The sequence below is a fragment of the Scomber japonicus genome, chromosome 11, assembly GCF_027409825.1.
Source record: "Scomber japonicus isolate fScoJap1 chromosome 11, fScoJap1.pri, whole genome shotgun sequence".
In the NCBI taxonomy this organism is placed as follows: domain Eukaryota; kingdom Metazoa; phylum Chordata; class Actinopteri; order Scombriformes; family Scombridae; genus Scomber; species Scomber japonicus.
Window position 1 is genome coordinate 28,790,682 of NC_070588.1, and position 21,584 is coordinate 28,812,265.

General features: G+C 40.7%; 1 protein-coding gene across 2 annotated transcripts; it reads right to left on the bottom strand.

Moving 5' to 3' along the window:
* Positions 1–105: 105 nt before the first annotated feature.
* Positions 106–19,860, bottom strand: ints6 (integrator complex subunit 6). Of its 2 annotated transcripts, XM_053328866.1 has the most exons (18): positions 19,429–19,860; positions 19,246–19,323; positions 18,422–18,571; positions 14,171–14,260; positions 12,568–12,751; positions 9,902–10,027; positions 9,447–9,598; positions 8,712–8,864; positions 7,262–7,394; positions 6,929–7,023; positions 6,715–6,825; positions 6,272–6,487; positions 5,800–5,926; positions 5,551–5,693; positions 5,248–5,434; positions 3,409–3,774; positions 2,339–2,432; positions 106–1,960 (listed from the first exon to the last, which is right to left on the bottom strand). In XM_053328866.1, the coding sequence occupies exons 1-18, from the start codon at positions 19,537–19,539 to the stop codon at positions 1,867–1,869; spliced, it is 2,610 nt and encodes an 869-aa protein (XP_053184841.1). In that variant the 5' UTR covers positions 19,540–19,860; the 3' UTR covers positions 106–1,866. The 2 variants fall into 2 exon arrangements, 1 of the variants encoding a protein (XP_053184841.1); XR_008321950.1 differs by lacking the exons at positions 106–1,960; positions 2,339–2,432; positions 3,409–3,774; ... (3 more) ...; positions 6,272–6,487; positions 6,715–6,825 and having other exon boundaries at positions 8,716–8,864.
* Between the last annotated feature and the right edge of the window lie 1,724 nt (positions 19,861–21,584).

Below are 21,584 nucleotides of genomic sequence, written 5' to 3' on the forward strand. Positions count from 1 at the left end.
ATTTTAATACATGTTTTTACACTCTGGCTGTTTTGGTCATTTCTTTATATAGACTCAGGAGAAAAATAAAACAAGTTAGAGTCACATGTTTACAGAACACTTTATTTACATGGCCCTTCACAGTGTAAAATAGAAACTTTATTCATGGAAATACTTACAAAAAGGCCATTTTTTTCAACTGAACATTCTCATTAAATAGTAATCTAGGGTTATTTACAACTTTACAGTGTATTCAAAATACTCTTTTGGTAGCGGCCTCTTCACAAACAAAAAAAGACAAGTATGGCAGATTTTGGTCCCTGTCCAAGGAGGGAGGGAACGGAAGAGGGCTGCCCCCTGAATCCAAAATCAACTCTTGACCTCTACACCTTAATTCTGATTATTTGTGTATATTTGAGAAAATTGAACCAAAAAAAAAAAAAAAGAAGAATGAATTTGGCAAAAACAAAAAAAAATGCAGCAAGGTTTTTCCTTTTTTAAGTTACATTAAATAAGACTTCTCAAATTTACACAAGTGCATTCATTCACGGTTCAAAGTGACAAGGAGTTGGTTTGAGATTCAATGGCGGGGGGAGAGAGGAGTTTAAGGGCGGGTTTAAGTTATTTGGCAGCGACCAGCACGTTGGGACAAGCTGGCATCCGAAAAACCTCGGTTCATCAGCACTCCAGAGGGAAACGAGTTTGTGTTACATATCAGCTGTTTCAGGTTCAAATAAAATGAGAAAAATGAGTAAAAGTGGCTCTGATGTTATTGCTGATCGTGATGCATTAAATGTCACTTCCTGAGCTTTTTTTTTTTGTCCCTGTATTTCAACATTTGTAACCAATAATGTTGCATCATTCAAAAATGATTCGACTTTGTATTGAGCTCCCTGGAAAGAAAAAGAAAAAATTACTTGTTAAAGTTTACGGTGGATTTTTTTTTTCCCCTCAGAGGGAACAAATATTTTCCACTCTTGACTTAACAGCTCAATTAAATTAACTGTTAGTCTGGTAGGTAAAACCGTAAGTCAACAAATTCAATATTTGAGCCAAGTCTTACTCATTTATGAGCACAGCGTTGGAGTGCTTCTGTTAGTGGAGTGTAGAAAGTAAATAGACAGTCAAAAAACAAACAGACAGACAGACAGACTCCCACCACACAAAAAAAACCTTAACTTAAGACCAAACACGAACGGAAGGGAGGGGGGGGGGGGGGCTGCATGAGAAGGCATGTGGGAAGAGAAGTGTTGATGAGCGTCTCCGCTGGATCCCGTGTGACCCTGAGTTGGCTGAAAACGCGCACACACACACACACGCACGCACGCACGCACGCACACACGCACACACACACACACACACACGACCACATACGTGACCTGAACCCTGCCTATGCCATTGCTCCATCACAGATAAAAACATGACTGATCACATCTGGAAAAGTCCTGCCGTTCCCTCGTTTACCGCTCCTCCCCTGTTGGAGAGATTGTGCGCTCTCGTTTAGGGAGGAAGAGTAATCGAGGTTAAGGCCGCTTCGCAGATGTTCTACAGGCTTTAAACCTCGTTGCATAGGCAAAACATTCACCTGTAGCAAAGACAAAAAGTTTTCTACTAATCTGCATCATCTGGGCTCCGCGCCGCCTTTAGCTTGGCGTGGAAACCGAAATAAACGTTATCGATGTTGAGAACATAAAGAGTCCACTGAAGAGCCGATGGTTTGAGAGCTGGACGCCTGTCCTTTCTCGTCTCCGTGGTGACCCTGTGCAAGAAGAGGAGGAGGGAAAAGGTGGGGGTGGGGGGGGTAAAGGGATGGAGGGTTGTCAGGTTCAACATCAGTAAGTTCAGATAGGGATTTTGGGATAGAGGGAGGGGGAGGGTGAGCCGGTCTCAGAGCGTGTCCACGTGGTTCATGTTATTGGATCTGTTGTGGATCTCTTCTAGGAAGTTTTCCAGCTGCTCGATGAGAACGCGCTTCTTGAACCTTTACAGGAAGAACAAAAACAAGAAAAGTTAACTTCTAAAATGTACCAAACACATTCTGTAACAACTGCTTTCATTAAAAGCAACATTTTTGAATACTTCTATAATCACATGTGCTTATTTAACCAACAAAATGTGGGTGTTGTTGCTGGTGATCACAGCCCTAGGATTAGAGAATAGCTCTTTACTTGAAGAGACTTGTGGAGAGGAGAATAGGCAAAGAGAGTTGAGCGATACAGGATCTACAAGTGAAACACAGGTGATTTGTTTCAAAAAACCACAAGTCCACACGTCACTGATTACAGCTTATATGACACAGCAGGCTGGTAGGTAAAGACGAGGAGTGGGGTGGGGGGGGGGGTTCTGGGAGATCAGGTACCTGGCTGCCTCTTTGATGATGTTTTGGAGGAAGATGAGCCTGGTGTCCAAAGTGCCCTGGATCTGCTTCAGGAAGTGGAAGATCTTCTCGTAGTCTGAAAAAGTAGAGAGAGGATTACTGATGAGGTATTGATGTAGTTCTTTCCACAGACACACACACAGACACACACACAGACAGACACACAGACAGACACACAGACAGACACACATACACACACACATATATACAAGAATGCTGATGAATAATAACTTGAAATATTGCCATTCTTTCCACAAAGCCTGGCTGATATTGCCTTATTATTATTATTATTATTATTATTATTATTATTATTAGATATATTTGATATAATTTAGAAACAAACAGTGTTGACAACAGAATACTGACTAATCTACATTTTAACTGTAAACTATCTGTATCTGTACATATCACAGTCATCATCATTTAACCAATTTTAAAGGGTTATTCCTTTATGTCTATACTTGAGAATCAGTTTCATCTTTTACCTTTACATTAAACATTAATTTAATATAGTGAATGATATTCATATTCCTAATAAAGATCATCTTTTCAATCACTTCCTTGCTTTTTATGTTTTTAATTAATAATAATAATAATATAATAAAAATTATGGCTTTGTCTATTGTTGGTTTAACTGTTTTATGATATGATGTTTTACAATCAGCTCTTTCTGTTTTACTTCATTTAATGGAGAGCACTTTGTAACATTCTTTTGAAATGTGCTATATAAATAAAGTTGTTATTATTGTTATTATTTTTATGTATTCATGTAAATAAAATAACACTGGCTGATATATCAGACTTCACATTTCTAAGTGTTAGATAATTTAGTTAATTAGTAGATATCAGAATAAGCCTAAAAAAACTGTATTAATTGAGCTGTAATATTAATTAATTGATTCATAAAGATCCAGAGATTTACTAAGATATAATAAAGTGCTTTAAAATGACTTTAAAAGTTACTTTTTAACATTCCAGTTTTTTAAGTAATCAAAGCTGTTCCTTTTATTTTGTCCACCCCCCTTCCCATAGACAGTGTTTCAGGTACATACGTCTGCCAGGTTTCCTGATCTCCTTGGTGATGAGCGCCCTCAGCTCGTTGTTAACCTTCACCGTCTCGTTGTGAATGTGCTTCTTGAGAGCGGCGGGCGTCAGGTATCGATGCTGCGGATCATCTACCAGCACCATCTCTGCTCCTCCCTCCATGCTGGCCGGCAGCTCCCCGTCCTGGAGCTGCCCGTTCTCCTCCTCGTCCCCGTGCGGCGGGTCCTGGGGGTCCGCGTCCGTGTGGTTCTCCAGGTGGTCGGCGGGTCCCGAGGGATGATCCCCCTCTGAGTCCGAGCTCCCGTCTGAACTGTAGTGGTTCTGATTGAGGTGGTTGATGATTAGGTCTGGTTCCAGCAATCCGTCCTCCATGTCTGTAAGAGTCAGAGGTTTAACAATTAGTGCTGCAGATGTGTCCAAGTCATGTGGGATAAATGACAACTCTACTATTTAACTGCAGAGTTAGTTATAATGGGTTCAATTACTGAGCACTGACAACATTTGCATGTAATAACCATGAATAATCCACTCTGGCTGACTCCAGACAATCAGGTTTGTTTAGCTTTTCACACACTTCTGCAATACTGGTGCCAAGTTGGATCAATTACAGCTTTCACAAATGTTTCCCAGTCGTAGTTACAACTTAAATGTCAACCTTAGCAGTTGGAAACTGCTATATGTATATATGTGTGTGTGCGTGTGTGTGTGTGTGTGTGTGTGTGTGTGTGTGTGTGTGTGTGTGTGTGTGTGTGTGTATATATATATATATATATATATATATATATGAAAAAAGTCTTCTCATTTCATGGAGGAGCAATATTAAATCAGTGGAGTACTACAGCAATCACTATGAGACAGAACAGCGAAGTTTTATAGTTTTTTCCCCCAAATTATATTTTAAAAGTTCACTTTTAACCTCTACAATAAAGACCCTAAAGAAGATAGATATTTCACATAGATTATCTGCAACATCCTAACCCTTATATACTGTTGAGGGTTACATTTGAGAGCTGTAAAAACACCATATATACATTTCTTTTAGTAAGACTTTTCTTAAATGACCCACAGTTTACAAAAATGGAAACAAAATGCATCTTTTTAAAAGAAATCTTTGTGCAGTTGATAAACATGTTTATTTAACAAAAGATGTTGTTGTATTCATCATATTCTGTAAAATGTTCTCCTGGATCATACAATAGTGATTGTGAATATCTTGAATCAAACATGTATGAATGACTGATGGGGAATTTATGAATGAAATGGTGTAGAGACTAATTATGAGTCAGAATATGAACAGTATGTAAAGGTTATATATATTATATATTAAATTAAAGAGTACAGTCTAGACCTGCTCTATATGAAAACTGCCTTGAGATGACTTTTGTTGAGATTTGGCTCTATATAAATAAAGATTGATTGATTGATTGAAATGAATACAATATCTTGTCAAATGATCCCCCTAACAAATGATATAGATGATATAAATTACATAGAAATGATCCACCAGAGAAAATCTGCCTATCCCCAAGTGAGGAAGTTACATTCAATCTCATGCAGCTGCTGTTTCTTTTTGAGGAGATTCGACATTCTTTTCACTATATTTAAAAACCTTTGAATGACAGCAGGTATAATGTATAACAAAGTGTAACAGTATAGGCTGCTACACTGTGATCCACTGCTGAAGACTGATTTATAATAAGTCTGTCTTCTAAAAAGGTCACTGAAAATTACGAGTGACTGGAAATGAGGAGTAAAATCTGATTCAACATTTTTACTGTGTGTGTGTGTGTGTGTGTGTGTGTGTGTGTGTGTGTGTGTGTGTGTCTCGGTGTCGACACAAATCTTACCTGTTGTGGGTCGAGGGCTGGCGGGAGGGGTTACAGGGGGGGTGTAGGCCCGGCCCAGGCGCAGCAGAGGTGACATGCAGCGGCGTCTCTTGGGCCCTCCTCCTGGCATGTTGCTGCTGTCTCCTGGTCTCTTGCCTTTGTTCTGAGGGCCCGTCACAAACTCATCCGCCTCGTCAATCATCATACCCTGAGGAGAAGAAGAGCGAGGAGGTTACTGACAGGGTGCTCAATGAACATGTTTCTATGTGGCTGCTCCTATAATGTTTAGAGGTAGAATTAGGAAATCAGAGGCGGTGAGGTTACCTTCTTGTCTAGTTTGAAGGGGTTGCCGAATGTGTGCAGGCGCTTGGGTTGCTCAGGGTCGGCGTCTCGAAGAGGCTGAGGAGCAGCTTTAAGGAAGTCCTGGTAGTTGCCCATCTGGGCTATTGGCACGCTGTGGAGCTGGTCTGAACAGCAGGAAGACATTTCTCTTAAAAAAAAACCCCATTCAACACCAGCCCAAAATCTAGTTTCTTGTTTTCACTGGCTTACAGTTACAGTGCTGTTTCCTACCTGAGTCCTGTCCTCTGAGATTACAGACGCTGGTGTTGAGCAGGTTCCTCCTCATGCGGCTGAGCTGGTCCAGCAGGTGGCTGCGAGGGATGTCATAAGGATTCCGAAAGCTCTGCGGCTTCAGACCCTGAGGAGGGGAGTTAAAAATTTAGGCATGGGCAGGATTGCTGCTTTAGGGAGTGATGTGAGCTTCAAGCCAGGAAAAGAGATCATTTTACTGCTGAATTATTGTCATAGTTTGGAGTGGATATATAGAGGATACAGTTGGAGCGAAAGAGTCATTTTTCAAGTAAGAAACAGATTACATAAAACATCTCAACAACTCAGGAGGATTGTTTCTCCTCTTAAACTCATATTACAACATATAGATTGAGAATTTGTGCCAGTGACTGCTATTGAGCTCAAAATTCAACAACTAGATTAATACCACTGCTACTACTATTACTACTACTACTGATGATAGCAATCTGACCTTGTTGAGTAGTGCCAGGTGAAAGCCTTGGAACTCTTTGGGGTTGAGTTCCAGGGGTAGACTTGGAGCCTCTCCTGTAAGACTCTGCAGCTGCTGGATGAAGTCCCTACGCTGGGCCAGAGATATGCCTCCACCCCGCCAACGCACCTTGATGCCGGCGTCTGGTGTCGGCTTCTTCCCGATGGAGGCGATCAGGCGGTCGTATTCGATTTTTGTCTGGAAGTGAGAGCAAATAAGAAAGCATGTGACTGATAGCGTCCAACTTGATATATAAATAACATATATGCAAATGTTGCTTGTTGTTTTTCAGTATGGGTGTCAATCAGTAGGCCTGTAACATTTATCATGATTATTTCTGAGACAATATATAGTCCAACAAAAGTAGTTATCATGACAGGCCTATCAATATGATACTGATAAACATAAACAGCTCAACTTCTAACCTGCTGGCTGAGCTTCTTCAGGTAGGAGACCACACTGTAGCTCAGGCCATACTCCATGTTATCTGCTAAAAGGTTTGGCGCTCCCATGATTCTCAGAGCCTTCCTTAAGGACTGTGGGGGGAAAAAAAACAAATTAAAATCTTTCGTAGATTTGGCATTTTGATCAAATGAGGTAAAACTTTAGGACCGGAGAATGATTCACGAGTCCACTGACCCCGATATAATACGGAGGCATGGTCTTCAGGTAGTTCTCAAAGGACTGCCGCCACTTGATGGTAGGCTTGAACTTGTGCACTTTAATCAAGTCGTCTGTAATAAAAAAAACACAAAAGAGATCAAAGCACTCTCACTGACCCGGAACTCACTGGAACAAAAGACAGGTGCTGAGTGTCTACTTCAATAAAAAACAAAAATAAAAATAAAAAGAGACAACTTTCAGAGATAATGGAGATTACTGGGAGAAACTATGTCACAGAAGCGCATACAGACGGTCTAAAAATAAGAGATAATCCCTGATAAACATGATTTTGGATTTATAAAGTCTTACCCAGAAGTGGCAGAAGCACGGGGTAGTTGTAGGGCATCACAAACAGGTTGACACAGTTCAAAGCCGTGCTGGCCTTCAGGTAGCCAAAGGGTTGGCCCAGGTCACTGTACTTGGCACTATTACACACAAACACCTGAAAGAAAAGAGAAAAATCAGTGGATGAATGATGGTATTAAACTATACAACCAGAAAACACATAGAAAACAAAAAACCTGCAGAGATTTGGGTTGAAATGTTTCATTCTGTATCATCTCTTCCTTTAAAAAGAAGCTTGCACTTTAAACACTCCCTCTGAGACTTTGAAGCTAATTGTTTTAACTTCAGCTAACCTCTGTTTGACTTTCACACAATGGTGGCTATGTAGGACACAACTTATGATAACTGTAATTCCATGTTCTGCATTTCATTTCCTGCACATATGGACTGTAGTCAAATACAAGGCTAAAAGGCTACATGCTAACCCCTTAGTTAAACCACACACCAAAAAAATTAATAAAGAGATAACTTAAAATATCTTAACTGGATATCTATGAAATCTGGTACAAATAGGATGAACTGTAAATATGTAAAACTGTACATACAGTCCAAATATCTGAAACCTAAAACCAACAGTATTCCTATCAGCCTAAGCTGTGCCTTCTGTTTGGTGTTAATTAGCCAATGTTAGCATATTTAAATGCTAAACTAAGACGGTGAACATTACGTGCTTTACATTAGCATTGTTAGCATTTTCACTGTCAATATTAGCATTTAGCTAAAAGGTCCTGCTGTGTTCAAGTATATGCCTACAAGTATATGCCAAATGTCCATTAGCCTCAGCTGTGCTTTGTGTTAAGTGCTAATAAGCCAATGTTACCTTATGAACATGCTAAACTAAGACAGTGAACATTACATGCTTTACATTAGCAGCGTTAGCGTTTTCACTGTATGTCAATATTAGGACAGTATTCTTGAAAAGTGATTAAAAATAAATAAAAATAAAGCTCTGCTGTGCCCAACTGCATGCTAACTGAGCTACTAGCAAGGTGGCTAGTCTAATTAAACCCTTAAAATACTTATCAGTGATGTATTTGAACCTTTAAGCCTGTTCATTGAGCTGAATATTTATATTAGCATGTTAATGTGGGTGTGTACAATTATAGTGTGTGTGTCAGAAATCAATTCATCATTCATGCACTACATAATTAACGCTAGCTGACTAAATAGTGAGCTGTCCATTGACATTTTGGACACTTTGGGAATAATCATTTGAATCAAGGTTAATAGTGTGAAATACTGAAAACTTTTAATATGATAAAATGTCTAATGTTCAATCATTTCATGTGCCAGAATTAGCAAACCTCCAGGTGTAAAGGTTGAACATCATGGATTTTAGGTTGAACTTTAAACCTCTTTCTCACAGTGTGTGTGTGTGTGTGAGTTCTTATGTGTGTTAATGTTAGTGTTGTACCTGCCAGCAGGTGTGCGGGGACTTCCTCTCCAGAATGTACTGTGTTAGAGGCGACGGCTCCAGCTCATACTTGTCAAAGGGCACCTTGTCTATCACCATGGGCTCCGCGTCCAGACAGGAGAAACGTACGTGGGGGTGGGCTGAGCGGGGGGGCTGTGCGTGGTACAGGGGGAGAGGTAAATACTGTTATAGTACATATTACAACACATTAACAATGACATTCTGCACCTAGAAAAAATGTATGTCTGTAAGATAATCATGTCATTTTTGTGATGGAGATTGAGAGACACCTATCTATATTTGATCTTGATATTTAACATTTATATTTGCCCTTCCATTTTTACTCATGATAGACTGATTGTTGGTTCATCAATATTTACAGTGACAAAACACTTTGACTGTGCTGCTACTTGCCCATTTACCTGCCAAACCTGTATTTATTTCACTGAGTAATAGATTTGGCCCTTCTGTTTTATCATCATCAATACTTCCCTTTTGCACCATCATTAGCAGGAATTGACATGCTGAGTGTTCAGGTAAACACTATTTATGTTTTTCTATGGTTTCTGGTTGTGTAATGCTCCCAGAGAGACAAATATTTGCTTTCCGTTCTTTCAATATAAACATAATCCTTAAGTCTTGTAGAACTCTGCAGTTGTATGATCAAACCATACGAAGCTTCTCTTGTGAGCTGTTCTTCTGGATTCTTCTAATTGTTACTATTCTTATTCTTACCAGTGTGGGAGAGTTCTGGTCCGGCCAGAAGGCCTCCGGGATGGGCCAGTGACCAATAGGAACACCGGTTTTAGGGTTGGGTCGTACATAGATGAGCTTGTGACAGCAATGCCAAGGCTGCAGACCAGATTTCACTGTCTCAGCTGGAGCGTCTACACACACACACACACACACACACACACACACACACACACACACACAGTACAGGGGAAGCAGTGAGAGACAAGAATGTGTTTGTCGAGTACGAAACACAAAAGGTTTTTGACAAACAGTGTGTAGGCAGAGTGAAAATATGAAGGTGGAGATTTCTAACCAATAACTACCAGCTGTTTATGAACAACAGTAAAAACACAGTGAGTGGGAGAGAGCTAATAGCCCCTCTGCAAATCACTTATAGCAGTTGTCAAAAAAGGTATTTCAGAAATAAAGTCAGTCATAAAACAAACTGTCTTTACCCTCAAGTGGAGGAGGGTCGGGCCCCGTCTTCTCAAAGTTTATCACCACTCCGCTCTGGATCTTCTGCACCAGAGACTCCAAACACTGATTCAACATACGCTGTGAGAACACGCTGTACGAGCGACCTGCAACACAAACAACCACACATGTAAGTACACACCTGAACATCTGAACATTCTAGGGTTGAACTTTAAATCTTTCTTACTAAATTTAAAATCATATTAAAGAATAGAACTCCTCATCCTTCACACTTGTTCCCTGCATGTTTAGCTTTTCAGCAATTGTAAAGCTGTCATACCCTTTTTTGGTCACTTGGAGGCAGCAGAGGAAGCTGGAAAGTGAATATGTACATTTACACTAAATGTTATGTGTAGACTTGGGCAATTTGACAGAAACATGTAGTGAAGATGGTATGATGATGGAATTCAATCTTTTACAATTTGAAGATGCACAAAAAAAATAGTATTTTATTCAAAAAGTTACAAGCTGCTTGCTTTGGAATAAAAGGGGCTTTCAAATTAAAAGGCAAATGAAATATTGGTATTTACAGTGAAAGTACAATTACACTTATGAAGCAGTTAGGAGACTGTGCTGATATCCAGCCCTGCTTTCTCTGCTTTGTTTTGTATTTTGTTTTTCTTGATAGAAGCTTACAAAATCCTGACATTTTACCAACTTGGAGACAGAAACCAAAATGGTACCAGCACTGAAGGTAGAGTGGAATCTAAAAAATCCTGCAGTGCCTGACTACAGGTACAGCAGAATCCCAAGTGCTCTCTGTTTCACATTCTGCTCATCCTATCAGCCTTTTACACCTACCGGCTGTTACAAGTATGCAAAAAAAAAAAAAGTGCTTCGGCGTGAAATATAACTCCAACAGGCTCCGATTCTGCTTTTCATCACGGCATCGGTCAGAGCAGGAAAAGGTCACGTGAGTAAAAGACGGTAAATCAGACGAAGCTACGACTGATTGGTCTAAATTCACTTAACTGCCTCCAACTTCACCTCTCGTGACCTCGCCGTGCACCCATTCACTCGCTCATTTCAATAGGCCGCGGCTTTGTGTCAGGTCTGCCATCAGCAGTAATGGTCAGGCAGCGTGTACTGTAGACCGTCACTGACAATGGAGCTGTGTCATGTTCTGCATTCAGCACCGCTGGCTGCTACAGAGAGCTTTGGTGCAACTCTCTGTTCTGTGTGTGTTAATCTTAACCTCTCCCCCATCAGCATGGTTCTAGTCTGTTCCTCCCGCCAGCTGCTGCTGCTGCTGCTGCTGCTGCTGTGGAAGCAAGCAGCAGCAGCAGCAGCAGCGTCAGGACTCGAGACAGGAGGGATGGAAAAATAAATAAATAAATAAGTCTCTAAGTGGATGTTCCTTAAAAACTGGTGGGTAGGCAGCCAGAGTTTGGATTATTCTACAGCCAGGGGATTTACAGATTGAAATCACTGGCTTGAAAGTATCTTGACAAGCCTGTGAATGGGGAGAAAGAAAGAAAAAAAGACGGTTCCAATTCTGGACTAGGTGGGAAAATCTGAGCTTTCCAACCATAATCATTTACTGCTTGAGTGCACTTGAGCAAAGCGCTTAACCCTCTCGCCTCGGCAGCTCCGACCGACAGAGTCACGGCGGTTAAAACAAGAGCGTGCTGTGTTTTTTCGCCGGCAGCCCTGTAAACACAAGTAACTCTGAATATTGAGTGAGACGGTGTAGTCAAGTCTAGCTTATCTGGATCTATGTTTTTTGTTACCGCTCAAAAAAAAAAAAAAACCCACCCCATAGACCTATTATTCTCCCTCTTTCTTTGTATTTGACACAGATGATTCATCAGCGGCGCTACGGAATGCACTTACCAAATAGCTATTTCGATCTGGCGTTATAAATACTTTTGAGCTTGCCCCAGCATGTTCCACCGGGGCTCTGCTGTAGAAATTAGGCTTGTGTCATCCACAAGAGGATTATATCTGTGGTGTTTTCCAAAATAAGATAGAATGGCATCTATTTACAAGTACTTGGCTGCGCAGAGCAAAAGTCATTATGCTACTTTGGGAGTAACTGAAATATTCTGGGGGTGTGGATGAGCAAAAAAATCATAAAATTGGCCATATGTCTCAAAAGCCTGAAATATCAGACAACGTAGATTTTAGTTGTGACACTGATTCATTATGCTTTATTAATCATTTGTACACTGTGTTACTTAATTATATAAATTGTGTGGATTAGTCTGCTTCATTTTTGGAGAATTAACAGTATCATTTGAAATATATACAGTATGCACCAAATACTAGAACTGGCTTATATTCATTTGTTGTGTCTTATAAGCTTTAATATGTATGAAACAATAATAATAAAATAAATTAATTTTAAAAACCTGAAAAAACCCCAATAAAATAAAAATTAAAAACCCTAAATAATAAATAAATAAATTAAAAAAAATTAATAATAAAAAAATAATTCCAACTTACTGCAGCAATACAAAATAAAAATGAATACATTAAAAAATGTAATTTAATAATAAAATAAAATAAAATAAATAAAAGATAAAACTAAATAAAGAAAAAGTTCATTCGAAACTTATCTACTATATTCCAGCAATGCCCACTTCAAACACATATATTTCACCTCCACCAAAAAAACACCCAACTTGCACCCAGTCCTGTGCCTTACCTCCAGTGACCTCACACATGGGGGTGATGGGCGAGTCGTCTGGCGGGACGCCTCCGAGGGGTTCGGGCTCTACCGAGGCGTTGCCGGGGATGCGCAGCACCAGGGAGAACAGACGCTGGTCCCAGCGGAAGGGCTCCTTGGTCAGCTCGCTACCTGGCAGCGGGGTGGTCAGAGGGAGATGGAGCTGGAGGATGGAGGAGAGGAAAAACACAGAGAGGGATGAGTGAAGAGACGTGAATCATAACTTCAGCAGTGCGTGAATGCTGTTTAATATCTTAATATACTGTATATACTAGGAGACAGAGAGGTAGAGCTCCCTTTAATAAATGTGATTATATTAACACTATCAATGAGCAGGATTTTTTTTATGGAAAGACTACATTTCCCCCAAAAAGAGACATCTCCGTTTAGTCATTTTAGCCATTTTCCTTTCACGCTTTCCTGGGCAGACCAGATATATTTTTAAATAACTGTGTAAGGAGAGCTGCAATTAAAGTCAACCTTCACCACCAGAACGTCACTTGGTTAACTTGTGCCCAGTCTGCAGTGATCACACAAGCTATAAATTAAGACTGTGGCTGCACAATCACAGATTTGCAGTAAATCGTGCTCTTATGTGGCCCTGCTCAAAGCCACAAATCTGACTTCTGAGACTAAGAGAGCACCAGAAATGTTTCAACGTGGACGTTCGACGCAGGATGAGAGACAGAAATAAATGATGAGAGGTAGAGATACAGGGAGGGAGACCACTGAGGAATCACCTTGTTCATGTGCTACATGCTTCTGCAGCAAGGGACACAAGTGACCTTTGTAGTCGTCCTTCTGTGTCAAAACTGGAGCTGAGACAATGGGTGATTTATAGATCAGCTGGTTGACACATTGAATCAGAATCTACTTTGATAACTTGCTAATCTACAAAACTTTTGGTTAAAAAAAGAAGAAAAGATTTTACGTCATTTATCGAGCAAAAAAAAAAAAAAAAAAAATCACATATTTGTTGGTTTCATCCTCTGAAATGTGAAGAATTGAGATATCTGCTCTTTTAAATAAGAATATCTTTTGGTTTTGGCCATTTGGAGACATCACATTGGGCTCTGGACCTCCTTATATTATTTCCTAACATTTATAGACTATTGATTTTATCCAGTTAGTGAAAAAAGCCATAAATTCACTGGTTGTGGGTTCTCAGATTTAAAAACCGGTTTGGTTTTCTTAGTCTGCTGTGGTAGTCAATTTTAATCTTTGGATTGACTGTTAGCTGGACAATAAAAGCTTATTTGTCACCTCTGGCTTTGGGAAACTGTGGGGGGACATTTTTTTCTATTTCCTTCTATTTTTATACCTCAATTGACTCATTGAGAAATAATTGGTAGTTGTAGCCCTGATCACAAAAGACAGGTAAGATATGAAGCTGGAAGAATATATAACAGGGCTTTGTAATAGCAGCTGTTTTTGTTAATGAAGCGCCTGCCTTTCATAGTGACAGGTAGCAGTGTTTGATGCTTGTGTTAAAGGAAACATTGTTTGACACAGAAGACTTCAGAACACAGAGTCAAAAAGCAGGAGAGCGATCCTGATTTGGTGGGAGGTGGAGGCTGCTGACCTCGTCTTGGACTCCGCTGCTGCCGGTCAACTTGTTGCCGTCGGTGATGGCGATGATGATGGCGGGCTCGAGGAAAAAGGGGTTCCTTCCCTGCCAAAAAAAAAGACAGAAACGGGAGAAAGACGTATTAAACGGTTGGCACAGATCAATGAGTCACATAATATTTATAAACTGCTTTAAAAAGGTGTGAGATATAAATAAGAGTATAATATAGATAACTCACACAGATCTATTTTAAGAGAGTGGGTGTATGAAGGAGAGCTTAACTCAAGGGAATAATAAGTAGAAACAGTAAAAGTCTCTTTTTCTGCTAGACCCTGGCTGTATTTCATGACATCAGCACTCCACAGCGCTGCATTTATCACTATGCATCAGCTTCCTCGTGGGATCATCCCAGACCACAGAATAACTTGGTGAGTTAACGGCATATAACCTCGACTCCTCTCTTCATAAAGGCCGTCCTGTTCCTGACAGCGGTGCGATTTATTAAACGGACGCGTGGACCCACTCACTTTTTGGACTCTACCTGTTAGAGGCTGTGGGATTCTGCTCAATGATGGATCTGTCCTCGTTTTACACAAACAGTCCCAAAGTAAACGGAGCGGGGATACACCGCCACACATCCACACAGTACTGTAGGTATCCATGACAACCTAGAAGAATTTTTTTCTTTCTTTCGTCCCCCCCTCCACTCTCCCGACTCCCTTTATGATACCGGGTTTGCTTTTTGAGCATGCTAATGAGTTATAGCAACGAGGCTAACTTGCTAGATGAGATGATTTCATCTGTGTCACATCAGCTCGCTTAAGCTTTCACTGTTACTATGCAATTAAGGCTTAGTCATACAGTGGCTTAACAAAGTCAAATACAACTATAACGCCAAAAATAAAAAATAAAAAAATCTATGTCCAGCATAGTTTGGCAGGTTAATGTATAGACTGGTGGAGAACATAACAGCTCTCCTGTCACATCATTTCCTCCCCCTGTGCTTTCATTACCCTCCTAATGAAACAGTGATCGGTGTGGGGGATTACCTGCTGGCTGCCTGGCTAACCCCCCCTCCCTCCCTCCCTCCTCTACCTCCGTAGCCCTCTTCATCTCCCAGGGGAGAGTCATCTCAGATGCCTGGCAACCTGGAGGACTCTTTGTTACTGTAGAGAGAAGCACTCCAGGGCAATATTAACTCTCCTACAGGCTTCCTCCCCCTTTGTCTTCTCCTCTGTCTGGCCCTCTATTCCGCTTCAACGGCTTTCACCTTGTGAACTTCAGAACGCCACGGTGAAAAGTTTTCTTTATAAATTAAATCTGAAGGAAAAGTGGATGGTGATTAGTTATTTATAGGGGAGGCGATTCAAATGCGAGGTCGATCAAACGCAGGTTAGTGCATCGCTTTAGTTTGGCTTTGAAGCAAACTCAGACTGAAAACACATAAAACAAAAAAAACACAGCAGTCATCAGAGCACAGATTAAACCTGGCTGTGAGTTCTGACTGCCCAATAGAAGGTTCAGCCTGGTATCTTTACTGGTCTGAAACTTGAAATAAGGAGGTTTCAGATCATCAACCAACATCTGCACTCCCTCCTCTGCTTTAATCTAATCAGTATTAATGTCAATGGGACTCTGGCTCGCATCATTTGCTCACAAACAAGTTCCTTTTATACACAAGTGCCTTTGTTCCACTTTCCAGGGTAATTTAAGCTTCACATAAGAAACAACAACAAAAGGGTAATAAGAACAAAAACAGCTCACAGGAGGTGTAATACTACAATATAATGCTGAAATTACTCCATTAATTCATGAGCCAATCGACAGAAAATTTCCCTATAAACATAATAAATCTTTATAATTGCACAATAGCACAAAATGACAATTATTCTATCTGTTTAACCTCTCTTGCTACGCTGTTTTATATAACTGAACACTGAATATCTTTGGGTTTTGCAAAGTTGGTCTGACAAAAAGGGAATTCTTAAAAGTCATCACTATTTAAAACATATTAAAACCAAAAAAATTATTAAAGAGAAGGCGGACTTATCAGTAAAATACCTATGATTCTTTCATAAAGCACATAAGAAAATGACAGTGGTGACTGAGCTACAACATGAGCTATGATGTAAAGTCACTTGGGGGGTGGAGGGGTAAATGGGAGAGCGCCAACTATGCTGAAACTGATCTGCTTGCAGTTGTGAAACGGCAAGCGGGAGAAGCCTGCTCATTAAACTATAATTACCTTAAAAAAAGATATCAAGCTGTTACTAGACAGAGATCAGTGGTGACCAGTACCAGTCAGACTAACCTCCACTTCACTGTGTGTGTGTGTGTGTGTGTTCTCTGCCAGCTTGACAGGTTAGTATCTGACATTCAAACATCCCTGCAGAGTGTATCTGCATGTATTATGCATGCTGTATGTACGCATTACCCACTGGATGGTAGAGATCTTCCTTCCTCTTATTTGTTACTCAGGAAATGCTGGTTAAACATTCATTATTGTTCTCAGCCTCCCGACTTACCTCTGTGATGGAAAACAAGACGTCCTGATTCAAACCGTGAGCCATGAGCGTACACACACACACACACATCCACCTGGCAATTACACTGACTATGGGACTAGACTTCTATAAGCTTGCACTAATACTGACTATGTTGTTGCCCCGGTGCAGAAAGCGTCACCTCATTTCCAAACAATGGCCAAAAAAATACAACATGGTGGTGTTTTACATCTCCTGTGAGCTGTTCGGTGATTTGTGACTAATGAGAAGAAGACAGATAAAAACTCTGGTTATTTTGTGAAACACTACAAGATAAGTAGCATGATGGAAGAAGACTTCATCATATGTTACAGATAAGCCATTAAGCACAATCTCATTATTTCTTTCTATCATATCCCCCTCTCCTCTCCTCTGCCTTCACTTCCATTTTTTTCTCTTTACCTCCCTTAACTGGAGATTTGAGCCCCAAGACAAACTGGTGATGTCATTGGGCAGCACTTTTTTTTTTTTTTTGAAATCTGTAAATTAGTCACAGACTTTGTGGGCTCGATGAATATTTGGCTGCTATAATGCATCCAAACTAGCTGTGAATCAGAGCTGCTCTGCTGAAGCAGGAGGAGAAACTGAGCAGAGCAACACAATGGAAACAACATGTCTGACTTATGAATTAACGCATGTTTCTCCTCTTTAACCTGTACCTTCAGCCTCACTGTGTAAAGCTTGTCTTTAAATATCTGATGAGCTTATAAAGAGAATAATAAAATTGTTAAAAAGTGAAAAAATACATTTTTTTTGGATTTTAGAAGGTCCAGCTGTTACATTAGCTAACACAATAGACATCTCAGTAAAACCGTGGTACAAACAGAATCATGGTCTTATGGGAAGCTGCAAACTACACTTAGCTGCCAATTTATTAAGAGCACTTCGCTTAAACTAATGCAGCAATAAATCCTACTTTCATTGAATTACTGTAATGTTCAGTTTTTGTTTAAACTATTTAGAAGTGTGCTGATATGATCATTTTGGATGCTGTTGTGACACTGACATGACTGCTTAAATACTCTTCCCACCCAGTCATATTGATAAGATTTAATTTGATATTCCATCCATAATTTGATAACCATCTCTCAGGATAAGGTAATACAATTCAACAGCTCTTCCAAAATCATTTTTAAATCAACACTTCCCTATAGCAGCTTCAATAATACTGAACATTATAACCTTAATGAATGTAGGATTTAACGCAGGCGTGTTGTATTAAAGAATATAACCTACTAACAACAGCTGGGCTGCAGAGCTGTGTAAACTTCCTTAGCTATATAAATACATCATGTACTTCCGGGCCTCTATGTTAGCTAGTTTATTGCTCTAATCTCTATGCAGCTAAAAATATTAGCGTGAAGATACCCGTGACTTAAATGCACAGTGGCAGCAGCATGTAACAAAAAAAAGTCACCAAATTAAGGTTGGAAAAAATACATTGCCCCCTGTACATATGATTATTATTTATGTTTGTGTCCAGAGCATGTGACTCTGAAGGTGTGTGGGGTCACAGTATGCAGGTGGTTGATGCTTGTAAGACTGGTGGTGGGTGGGGGGGTAGGGTAAAGGGGAGTAAGAGGGGGGAGGGGGTGAAGGGGGTCTGTGGAGATAGGGGGATGGGAAGGGGGGCGTAGAGAACCTTGTCATAGCACTTCCCAAAAAAAACAAACAAAAAAAACCCCCCTCTGATTTCCTCTCTGCCTCTTCAGTTACTACATACCTGTCCATAGTTGTCTATCCCAGTCACTAATCTATTGAGATTGAGTAAATCAAAAGCGGTCCTCAAGGAGTGGCCAATAGCTGTGAGCCCGGTTGCTTGGAGGTTCCTCAGCTCTGTCATGAAAGTGGCATGACTCTCCTTCCATCCGGCCTTTAAAAAAAAAAAAAGGAAAAAAGCGAAGGTTGATAACATGAAACTTAAAAAAAAACAAAAAAACAAAACAAACAAAAAGAGATCTACCCCAGCAGACAACTTCTACAGATGTCAGCAGTTCACGTGCATGTTTTTATTATGAATCTGAGCTGATACACATCTATATAGGTCGTTTCCTCTCTGTGTCTCTGTGTGTCTGCACAAAAGTAAGATGACAGCACTGCAGCTGTGGTCCTGATCTGTTTCTAAACAGGCTGGTGTGACCTGTCTGGGAGCAGAAATTACAAAGTGGCAATGTGTGGCATGACTAAAGTGGAAATTTGGTCTAAACAAGTAAAGTAGGCTAGCCCGCCCCCCCCTCCACTCCACCACCACCTCCTCCTCCTCCTCCTCCTCTTCTCTCCCCCCTCCCTCCCCTGCTCCCAGATATCACCTCGCTGTATAAATAACACCCAGAGTTCCTTGCAGCTCACACTGAAACAAAATGTCGGCCATGTTTTAAAAGGGGTATGAAAGCTCCTCCTGAAGATTTTTTTTTCTTTCTCTCTCTCTCGACACAATTGATGTAACGCTCACAACAAGCGTGGAGGAGCGATGGAAGGACAGTCAAGTCAATCTTATCTGCGCAATGTTTTTAAAAGCTGGACATGAACCCGAAAACAAACTCTAACCTTTATCCCGAGCGGAACGTCTTCAAAATTTACCAACATGTACCGGTCCCCTCGGCTGGCCGGGTCCCTGCCTCTGAGCTGTGGGGAAGATAGGAGACAATTATTCACGGTTATCGAGAGGTCTTGACAGGCGAGCTTGCAGCAGCACAACGTTGTACCGAATGTGTCCCGCGGTTACAGTACCTTCATAAAAGTCTCAACAGCGCCTTTTGCTACGTCCAGATAGGTAGTGCCCAGATGGGTGCGCTGGTTCATTGAAGCGGACGTGTCTATCAGAAAAAGTAAAACGGGCATTGTGGTGGTAACGACACGTTCTGCATGGACTTGGTGTCAGTACGAGCGGCCAAAACGCCAAAAAAAAAAAAAAATCTTTTGTTCTCCTGCCGCCTGTATCACCTCTCTCAGCTAGCTAGCTGGCTGGCTAGCTGGCTAACTGTCTGTCTCACACATTCTTTCCAAAAAAAGTGTAAGAATAGTGAGTGTAGAAGCCCTTTCCGGGCAAACTAAACTAAAAACCTCACACCCAAGGGGCAGGTTAATGATTCACGAGGGATTTTTGGTAATTTTTTACTATATTTTGCAATTATTCCTAAGTTTCATAGTCACAAAGTTCCCCCTCACAGAGAGTCCCAGCTTCTGCCTGCACTGAGAGCGCTGTGTCCTGTCCACCGTTTTTAACCTCAGCTCCGCTCCCGACCCCGCCCCCCGAGCGGGCTTTCACCGTCACGTGCAGACATCTCGGCTTCCTCATTGGCTGTCTCACGCCGCTCATTAACATACCCACATAAGGTCCGAAGCTACGGCAGCTCATGCGCATGCCTGCCTGCCTCACAGGCAGGAATGTAAGGAGAAATATTCAGCACATGCATGATGTTTATTAAAGAGCAGCACATATGTGACGACGCACTTTTTTCTATGACTATAACTGTAGCTATTCGTTTTAATAGTTATTGTTCGGGTTTGGGCCTGTGTCTTACTCGGAGCTGATTACATAATCAACATTTACTTCATCCGATGCACGGGCGTGGGCTACTGACAAGCCCTTCAAGACTACAAAGAGAGAACTGAAGACAATATCAAACAAAACAGTGAAATATCAACATGAGAATGTTCCAGGAACTAGTGGCGGACATATAGTACTTGGTTTTTAATAGGGTGGCCAAATAAAACCATCCTTTTTTCCGCGAACGACCAGCGGGAAAACAGGTTTAGCTGAACGGTCGCTGCAAGGGATTGACGTGAACGCGCGCGCACGCACGCACACACCCTGCAGCTCGGACATACTTTGTCTTTATTTTCTATGTGTGTGCATTATTAACGTTTGGCACCTAAAAGACACCACTACGTGTTTAATAAGTGAGTATTAACAGTAGTGACTTCTTATAACCTTGCTGTCTGTCTGAGGTGTACTTTGAGGATTTCACACATCATCCTGACTGATTGGGTCCACTCTTTGTGCCACATGACACTCACAAAGACGTACACGATTGTGCAATAGCATTTACATAATATAGCTTCTTGGAAAATATCATCACTTCCGCAGAGAGAAGAGGAAACCATCCCGATAAAAGAGGAGGAAGCTCTGTTGCCTCTTCTCTTGTTTGACAGAGAGATCTCTGGAGCAACACACGCGCACACACACACTACACACACACTCAAACACACACACAAAATACTCACAACAATTCAGCTTCCTGTGTGGAAATGACACGTTTTTCAGAATAAAGTTGCTTTGGTTGCTGGTGATCTTGTGGAGGGGTGTGTTTGACAGTAAGAGTCATTGGTGGTTTACATACAAAACATGATATAACACATTTAATCACCCAACAGTATACGTTGCACTTAAAATAACCCCATCCAGCTACAACAATAAAATGTTGCTACACCTGAATGCATCAATCAATATGATAATCCAATGATATATTAACTTTTATATAACACTCCGAAAAGGGACATTCTGCAGGTACTTTGATAATGCAAATGTATTTTATCAATAATACTTTTGCACCTCATCAGTATATGTGGGAGCTGTATTTTTCTCAATTATTTATTCCTATAGCTAAAAAAAAAATCACTTGTCAGATCAATTTAACAGTTTTATAGCTCTGTTATCACTCCCTTGATATGTTTATTACTGTGTTGTAATTAGGGTTGATATATTGCTATATTGATACTGTGATATATGAGACTACATCTCGTCTTAGAATTTGGATATCCTAATATCATGATACAGCAGAATTGTTGTCTTTTCCTGGTTTTAAAGGCTGCTTTACATAAATGTAGTCATTTTCTGAACTTACCCCACTGTTCTAGTTGTTCTGTTACTTGCCTATACCTAC